The sequence below is a fragment of the Haematobia irritans genome, chromosome 2, assembly GCF_050003625.1.
Source record: "Haematobia irritans isolate KBUSLIRL chromosome 2, ASM5000362v1, whole genome shotgun sequence".
NCBI lineage: Eukaryota > Metazoa > Arthropoda > Insecta > Diptera > Muscidae > Haematobia > Haematobia irritans.
Window position 1 is genome coordinate 11,572,191 of NC_134398.1, and position 9,347 is coordinate 11,581,537.

The window sequence follows — 9,347 nt, forward strand, 5'->3', positions numbered from 1 at the left end:
CACGACATATTATTTTTAGTCCCATTCACGCACATTCACGAAAATTTCTTCAGATTTTCTTCACGAGTCACGTGATTCACGCGTGAATCACACGTGTCACTACAGTTTCGTGTCACGCGCACACCTCTATTCCCCACCGTTTAAGTCTCCCCAATTAGAAATGCAGTTGTCATAAAAATGCATTTCTAATGCAGTTTGTCATAAAAACGAAATATACTCCATAAGCAGCTCTTATGATAAGATAAAGCAGTGTATTTGGGAGTGTCTTTATTGCCCGTTTCTCTCCAATTAGAAATGTCATACGGACTGCAGTATCGACAAACAAACGAAATATACTCCATAAGCAGGTCTTATGATAAGATAAAGCAGTGTATTTTGACGATCATTCCTGTTTTATGGCGATAATTCAGTTTGTCATAAAAATCCAGGGCATATCTTTATTGCCTGTTTAAAATTCTCTCCAATTAGAAATTTCATGCCGAACTGAATTATCGATAAACAAACGAAATGTATTTGATCATATGTTTCTCATGTTCGTTATAAAAAACGAACAGCGAAAATTTCATTAACAAAAATTTCTTTTGATAGCCAAACTTTCGCTAGAAGTGCATATCAGCCATAAAACATTTGATTTTCCTCATCTTATTCGAATTTTTGACTGTAACTTTCGAGCCAGACAGCAGGCTCAGACACAAAATTGGTCGTCCCGTACAGATACGATTGAACAAATCGAATTTCAAATTGAACAAATCGAATTTCGGTGTTTTTCAAAATCGACCCTGCCTCGACCAAAATCGGCTTTTGTAAATAGACATTTGATGTTGAAAAATATCGACCTTCAAAACCGTTAGAATAGAAGAGTATAAAATTTGATAATCCCTAAGCAAAATATGATGTTAAGCTTTCATGTCGACTCCAAGAGTGTTTTTAGATGATCTTTTTCTGATTATTTTCCTACCAACCGAAGATTTTTATAACTCACTTACACTTTAACTCCTTCTCTTTGCAGGCCATCGCCAAGTGGTGCAAAGATAATAAAATCGATTTGGTCATTGTAGGACCTGAAGATCCTTTGGCTTTGGGTTTGGGAGATGTCTTACAAAGTGCCGGTATCCCCTGTTTTGGCCCAGGAAAGAAAGGAGCTCAAATTGAGGCTGATAAGAAATGGGCCAAGGATTTTATGTTGCGGCATAATATACCCACAGCAAGATATGAATCTTTTACAGATTGTGTAAAAGCCAAGGAATTTATAAAGAAGTAAGTTACGAGGAATATACCCGGTAGAAATTTAGTACTAACCATATTTTTTGTTTCATAGAGCTCCCTATAAGGCTTTGGTGGTGAAAGCTGCTGGTTTGGCCGCTGGAAAAGGTGTTGTAGTTGCTGCCAATGCTCAAGAAGCCTGTCAAGCTGTTGATGATATTTTAGGAGATAAGAAATATGGCTCAGCTGGAGAAACCTTAGTCATTGAAGAACTACTCACCGGTGAAGAAGTATCAGTATTGGCATTTGTTGACAATAATGTTGTACAGCCTATGTTGCCAGCCCAAGATCACAAGAGATTAAAGGAAAAAGATCAGGGACCCAATACTGGAGGTATGGGAGCTTACTGTCCTTGTCCTCTGATATCGGAAAAAGACCTTGAGATGGTTAAAAGGGATGTTCTCCAAAAAGCTGTTGATGGTCTCAGGGCTGAGGGTATTGATTACAAAGGTGTCCTTTATGCTGGCATGATGTTGACACCCGATGGACCTAGAGTTTTGGAATTCAATTGCCGATTTGGTGATCCCGAAACCCAAGTTATTCTGCCCATGTTAGATTGTGATTTATACGAAGTAATGGCAGCTTGTTGTACAAATCAATTGAAGAATGTTACATTGAAATGGAAGAAAGGAGTTAGTGCAGTTGGTGTAGTTATGGCGAGTGCTGGTTATCCAGAGACATCGACAAAAGGATGTGTTATTGAAGGTGCGGAAGGACTAGAACCATTACGGTGATGAGAATATGTTTGATTATAATTATTTTCTTTCAGGTATTCCCCCCAGTACTAGTGATCAAATTGTATTTCACAGTGGTGTTGGTGTCAATGCTGAGGGTAAATTTGTAACCAATGGAGGACGTGTCTTAATTGCTGTCACCTTGCGCAAAGATTTAAAGCAAGCCGCCCAAGATTCTACTAAAATTTGCCAACATATTAAATTTTCGGGTGCTGGAGCCCAATATCGTACTGATATAGCAGAAAAGGCATTTAAATAGTAATTATTTTCAGATGAATTCAATAAAAATAAGAAGAGGAAAAAAAATGATATGAATTGTAAATTTTTTTGTTTGTTTATTGTTTCCATAGTCAAAGAGGTGGTCCCCAACCGTCTCTTTCCTATAAGGATAGTGGTGTTGACATTGATGCTGGTGATGATTTTGTACAACGTATAAAACCTTTATCTCGTGGTACCCAGAGACCAGGTGTCTTAGGTGGCTTGGGTGGTTTTGGTGGTCTATTTCGTCTCAATGAGGTAAATGCTATGCAAAGGGATACTCGTCATTTCCCCATTCTAATTCTCTTACAATTCAATTCCAGTTGAACTATCAAAATCCTGTCATATGTGAGGCTACCAATGGTGTGGGTTCTAAAATCCAGTTGGCCTTATCACTGGGTACTTATGAGAATTTGGGTTATGATTTATTTGCCATGTGTGCCAATGATATTTTGGAAACTGGTGCTGAACCAATTGCATTTTTGGATTATATAGCTTGTGGCAAATTGCAAGTGCCTTTAGCGGCTCAAATTGTGAAGGGTATATCAGAGGGATGTCGGGATGCCAAGTGTGCTTTGGTGGGTAAGTTAATGTGTTTGAAAAACAAAGTATCGTTATAGAGCGCTAACCAATTTCCCCTCCCAACTAAGGTGGTGAAACGGCAGAAATGCCTTCGGTTTATGAAGTGGGCAAATATGATGTTGCCGGTTATTGTGTGGGCGTTGTGGAAAAGGGTATGGAATTGCCCCGATATGAGCAATATGAGGAAGGCGATCTTTTGATATCGCTGCCGTCATCTGGTTTACATTGTGGAGGCTTCAATGCCATACTAAGTAGCCTTCAAAACTGCGGTATTAATCTCTCACAAAAATGTGAATTTGGCGACACATCTAAAAGTTTGGGTAGGTGCTATGTCTTAGGCTAATCGCTATTAGGTTTTTAATTGAAATTGTTTTTGTAATCTCAGGTGAAAATTTGGCTACGGCTTCTCGCGTCTATGCTATGGATGTTCTGCCATTAATTCGTACCAAAGAGGTAAAGGCTGTCGCACACATTACTGGAGGCCTCATACCTGGTGTTTCAAGAATTCTACCATCTAAATATGAAACTGCTTTAGATTTTGGAGATCTTAAAGTTCCTGAGGTGTATGCCTGGTTAGGTAGTAAACTTAGACTTTCACCCGACACTATATTGCAGAGTTTGAACTGTGGCATTGGACTTGTTATGATTGTACCAAAAACCTCTACCAGCTGGAAGACTATCAAAGGTTCAAAAGTTCTAGGTGTTATAAAGCGTAGAATTTCAAATCATCCTCAGAGGACACAAATTGAAGTTAAAAACTTTATCGAGGCTTTGGAAAAACATAAATCGAAATATGGATCGGTGGGTGATGGAGAGCTTTCGGAACCCAATCACCACGAACTACAAGACTCTTTGATTGTTTCGGCTGAATCAAGAGAAGAGTCATTTGTAACGCAAAACGGACGTCGCGTTACTGAAGTACCTGGAACTTTCAAGGACCCCATTTTGATTATGGGTACAGATGGTGTGGGCACAAAAATCAAGATAGCTCAAGAAACTGGTCGTAACTCTACAGTGGGCATAGATTTGGTGGCTATGTGTGTCAACGATATTTTATGTAATGGTGCAGAGCCTTTTACATTTGCCAGTTATTATGCTTGTGGACAGCTGGATGAGGAAATGGCTGAAGAGATAGTGGATGGAGTTATTGAAGGATCTCGGCAAGCTGGAGCCAGTTTAGTTGAATCCCATATTGCCGAAGTGCCTATATTGTATAAACCAAAGGTATATGATTTGGCTGGCTTCTCTTTAGGCATAGCCGAACATGATCGTATTTTACCGCTCACCGATCAAATTCAACCCGGCGATGTCCTCATTGGCTTACCCTCATCAGGTGTTCATAGTAATGGTTTCAGTTTGGTTCATGCCGTTATGAAATTGGCTGGTGTCAGCTTTGAAGATAAAACACCCTTCAGTAATTTAACATTTGGTGAAGAGTTGCTTAGACCCACTAGAATTTATGTCAAAGCTTTGATACCTCTTATTGAACAAGGCTTGGTTAAGGCTATGGCTCACATCACCGGCGGAGGTTTGACAGAAAATATTCCACGTGTACTCCGTAAGGATTTGGCTGTTCAACTTAATGCAGACAACTTTAATATCCCTCCCATTTTCGCTTGGCTAGCAAAAGAGGGTAATGTGAAACCCGAAGAAATGAAGCGTACATACAATTGTGGTTTGGGTATGGTTCTTGTTGTTGATCCCAAAAATGAAAAAAAAGTTATGGAACTTATTCAATACACTGAAAGGGCTTCAAAGGTGGGAGTTGTCAAGAGAAGAGATTCTCCGAAATCTCCACAGGTTATAGTGGACAACTTTGAAAAATGTCTTGACAGAACTAAAAAAGTCATATATGAACCTAGAAAACGAGTTGCAGTTCTGATATCCGGATCAGGTACAAATTTACAAGCTTTAATAGAAGCCACAAAAGACACATCACAAGGCCTACATTCAGATATTGTCTTGGTGATATCGAACAAACCAGGTGTCAAGGGTGTGGATCGTGCAAAGGATGCCGGCATACCTTGTATCATTGTCAATCACAAGGACTATCAAACAAGGGAAGATTTTGATGCTGAAATGTCCAAGCATTTACAAGAAATGAAGGTGGATATCATTTGCTTGGCCGGTTTTATGCGAGTTCTAAGTGATTCATTTGTAAAACAATGGAAGGGCAAACTATTGAATATACATCCGTCATTATTGCCAAAACATCCGGGTCTCAATGTCCAAAGAAAAGCAATTGAAGCAGGAGATCAAGAATCAGGATGTACAGTTCATTACGTAGATGAGGTACTTGAGAATATTTTTTCTTTTTATTTATTTTTACTTATGAATTCATGCATTTGTTGTAGGGTGTCGATACTGGAGCTATTGTTGTACAGTCTGCCGTGCCCGTTTTGGCTGGTGATACCGAAGAGACCCTTACCCATCGTATACACTATGCAGAGTACTATTCTTTCCCGAAGGCTTTGCGAATGGTAGCCACAGGGCTAGCGTATCTAAATAAAGATGGGAAAACAGTTTATGTCTAAAGCAATAAATATATAGACACATTAAATTAAATTAAGTCAGACAATTATTTTTTATGAAAATAAAGTTAAAATATTTAATATTTGAACTAACAAGAAAATATCACAAAATGTGTTTTGTTTTTTAAATCTATCAATTCGTTTTAAAACCAAGAACCAATAAATGAAAAAATATCGGATTTTCCATGGTTGTTGGAGGTGTTGGTTTTCGCTATCATTTGTGGCCTCTTGCGATTGCGTTCCAATGATGGATCCTTAAGTATTTGTTCAGAAATTCTTTGTAAATTTACACGAAAGAATTGGTGATCAAATATGGGCACAATCAGATTATATTTATCAATATTTTTGTTTATTTGTTTTTCATCTTCTGCATAGTTTTTTAAGAAGTCCTTCCATTGCCTATCTTCGGCCTCATTTAGGGGATATTCTCCATAGAAAACTCTTTCCTTTTTAAGATGATTCTTTAACTGGTCTAAGGCTTCACGTATATCACGTTGCAACATTATCCACTCCGGTGTAAAACCATTATCGATGAGAATTTTATTCAACTTGTGGGTGGTGAAATCCAAGTATGGATTTTGTGTTTGGGCTTGTGTCAAGGGCTTGCCAGCACAACTTAAATTGTTGAAATCACCTCTAGACATTGCTTCCTGTATGTAATCCTCAACTAAGCGATCAAATCCGTATTTGGTCTTAATGGCATGTTTCTTAAAAAATGTACCCTTCTTCATGACGGTCTTTTCATCAGCTTGAGATTTGTCTATGCGATGTTTGAGCACTCGCTCTTGAGCCTTCATAGCTTTTATTTGCTGGTATTGCTTTTGTCTTTGGAAGGGATTTCCCACACCCAAACCATCAAAGCTAAGATACTGACGATGTTGTGGTGCTGTATGGCGAATATCGGGAACATCTTCCTCGTCATCTTCATAGATGCCTCGTCGGTTTTTGGCGAATTTCTCTTGTAACAACTTGAAGGCTTCATCGATTTCTTGAAATCTTTCGTCTGAAGCTTCAGGAAGGCCTGAATCGGGATGAACTTTCTTAACCAACTCAATATAAGCTCTGCGTATAGTGTTTTGATCTGCAGATTCCTCTACACCCAAAATGCGGCAACATTTCTGAAATGTTAATATATGGCGTAATAAGAGTATCAAGTATATGCGACAGAAAATTCGAACGGGCTGCGGCTTATGGATTGCAAACATTTTATGTGGCAGTTTTATGAAAGTGAATTCTTATCTACACCTCCTACCTTACATCATGATTGTCTGAAGGGTTCTAGATGTGAATATAATGGCTATAGATATTTATTTCGAGAGCGGTTAATATTGGGACAACATACTTTAATGAAATCTAAGGATCGGTTTTTATGGGGGCTATATATATTTATGAACTAATGTGGGGTCCACGTATAGTGACGTCACATGTCGAATTTCGAACATCCTACGGTCTAAATATAGTACTACATTCGCTTTTCGCGTTGAAATGTTCGCGGTTACTTTATTAAAACAGTTCAATATAAAGCAGATAGATTGATTCAATTGATGTGCAGTTTCTTCTTCCTGTAGATTTCGACAAGACTTTACAGGAATATGTCAGTTTTAATTTATAATTTAAATTATTTCAGGAAAAGTAATGGCGAAAATAAAGTGATTTTCAACTCGAAAACCGAAGATAGAGATCAGATAAATATGGCCCAATTTTTGTAAGTTAGACGGCATATATTGCCATAACGTTCAACTAGATCGGATGAAAATTGTGCTCCCAGCAGTATCAAGATACAATTATGAAATTGGTATATAAATGTACTGACATAATATTTAGGATTTGAACTAAATTGAATGCAGTGAAGTCAAATCAGGGAATTTGTTTATGTGCCAGCTATAACAAACTGTGGTTTGTTATGGTCCATTTGCAAAATATATCAATATTTTAATTTAATATTTTAATATATTAATTTTCTGGTAATATATGGTTAAAATATCAATATTTCGCTGGTAATATATGGTTTAAGGCAAATATTTCATGCGTTACAAACGGAATGACAAGAAATAATGAGAGGAAATATTTTACCTTGTAAAGCTCAGCCCTTTTAATATGCATTTGCCGCATTAGTTGAACATGAGGGCCAAATTGGCGGAAAAGGCACAATTTCGCAAACATCGACAATAGGACTTGGGCAATAAATATTAAAGTTTCGATTTTTGAATCTGATTGGGATTTTTGGTTTTACAGCTAAGTCAAATTAACAGCTGTTTAATACATAAGAACAGGGTGTGTCGTATTGCAATAATTGTATAATATAATAACACATGGTATAAGGTAGGAAAATAAAACCAGCTGATTGATTTTTTATTGTCGCGGTCAATTTTTTTTTTTTGAATTTGACCGCAATTCTGAGAAGTCCTACCACGTCTAAAACATTGGTATATAATATCTTAAACTCGTTGGAAAAGTGTCGTCACTATTGAGAAGTTGTACCACACCAAGTTACTACAAAGAAGTATCGCATGAGTGCAATTATTAGGTGCTTTATAAGGGCTGTTTTCTTTTTGCACTGGATGCAACATTTGTATGGGCTATCCAGAACATCGTTGCACTGGTGTTCTATCCAGAACATCTCATCAGTGCAATTCGCGCCGATGTTGCCAGATTGTATTTGGATAAAGTGACGCTTCTTCGATTCACAATAGCAATTTATTGTTACTATTTTACCGAAAAACATGAAATTCAAAGTGATACAGTGTCATAAATAATCGCAGCAGTAAATATTTATTACTAATTGAAGCATTTCATACATTAAAAATGCAAGATTTCACTTCTTTTCTGTGATTGTTTTTAAACAGCTGATGACAGTGTTGCATATTTTTGGAGATGTCCTGGATAAACGAGTACTCTGTTTTATTTTAGTCCTTAATGGCTTAGCATATCCAGTGCTAAAAGAAAACAGCCCTATAGATAAATTTAGATCGACGCCAATAAGAGCCCCTTCAAACTATTACAAAATGTGCATTTTAAGATAGTAGTAAAAGAATCATTGTGGTCAAGCAAAATACGATTGTTTGGATGTCATATCGATCCCGAATGACGGCTCTATTTAAAATTAATTGTTATCATTAAATAACAGCAAAATTTTCAATGCGAAAGCTGTACATAGTACCGGCATTTCCACCTCTGGTACATACCCATTTATTCGAATGAAGCATGGACACACCAGGGATGGAAAATGCAGTACTATAGCACCCTGTCAACATTTTTGAGAATTCTTCTGAGAATTCCCACCACGTCGAAAACAATAGTATACCACATCCAAAACTCGTCAGAAAAGCGCCGTCACTATTGAGAATTTGTACCACGCCAAGTTACTACAAAAAAGTATCGCATGAGGGCAATTATTAGGTGCCTTTTTTAATAAAATTAGAACGACGCCAATAAGAGCCCCTTCAAACAATCAGAAAAAGTGCATTTGAAGATAGTTGTAAAATAATCAATGCGGTTAAGTAAACACAATTATTTAGATGTTTATTGATTTTATTAAACATTTATAAATTCTTATAAATATAACATTTATACCACTATCACAACACATTTAACATAATTTTTTCATTACTAATTTGAGCAGTTTATACATTAAAATTGTAAGATTTCACTTCTTTTCTGTGATTTTTTTAAACAGCTGATAACAGTGTTGCATATTTTTGGCGATGTCCTGGATAAACGAGTACTTTGTTTTCTTTTAGTCCTTCACGGCTTAGGTTATCCAGTGCTAAAAGAAAACAGCTATAATATTTAAAATTGAGGAGTTGACAAACAACATTTTATTTTTTTTTTAAATTCAATCTAAACTGTATTCAATCAGCCTGCATTTCAAAGTTCCATATCATCCTCATCGCTACCACAGACTCGTAAATGTCACTACAACAATCCCCAACTGTGAAGGGGAAAGCATATCAAAAAAGTAAATATTTTGTGAAACACC

At 36.9% G+C, this 9,347-nt stretch overlaps 2 protein-coding genes across 2 annotated transcripts in view; one reads left to right on the forward strand and one right to left on the reverse strand.

The window, feature by feature from the left end:
• Gart (trifunctional purine biosynthetic protein adenosine-3 Gart) overlaps positions 1–5,469 on the forward strand; it is a 34,921-nt gene extending 29,452 nt beyond the window's left edge. The window contains exons 2-9 of the mRNA XM_075293354.1: positions 1,010–1,257; positions 1,319–1,968; positions 2,033–2,255; positions 2,348–2,513; positions 2,579–2,837; positions 2,906–3,157; positions 3,223–5,129; positions 5,192–5,469. Coding sequence (XP_075149469.1) covers positions 1,010–1,257; positions 1,319–1,968; positions 2,033–2,255; positions 2,348–2,513; positions 2,579–2,837; positions 2,906–3,157; positions 3,223–5,129; positions 5,192–5,371 — 3,885 coding nt within the window. The 3' untranslated portion in view covers positions 5,372–5,469. The remainder of the gene's footprint in view (positions 1–1,009; positions 1,258–1,318; positions 1,969–2,032; positions 2,256–2,347; positions 2,514–2,578; positions 2,838–2,905; positions 3,158–3,222; positions 5,130–5,191) is intronic.
• Positions 5,416–7,610, reverse strand: LOC142223469 (dnaJ homolog subfamily C member 28). The gene is made up of 2 exons (XM_075293355.1): positions 7,442–7,610; positions 5,416–6,486 (listed from the first exon to the last, which is right to left on the reverse strand). Exons 1-2 carry the CDS (start codon positions 7,529–7,531, stop codon positions 5,512–5,514), a joined length of 1,065 nt encoding a protein of 354 aa, XP_075149470.1. The 5' UTR covers positions 7,532–7,610; the 3' UTR covers positions 5,416–5,511.
• Positions 7,611–9,347: the final 1,737 nt, after the last annotated feature.

What these genes read in the sequence shown, in the direction of transcription:
- LOC142223469 (XM_075293355.1), bottom strand. Translation starts at nt 7,531, where the DNA reads ATGTTTGCGAAATTGTGCCTTTTCCGCCAATTTGGCCCTCATGTTCAA. An exon ending in AAAGGGCTGAGCTTTACAAG is followed by an intron (nt 6,487 to 7,441) that starts GTAAAATATTTC and finishes TTAACATTTCAG; the next exon opens with AAATGTTGCCGCATTTTGGG.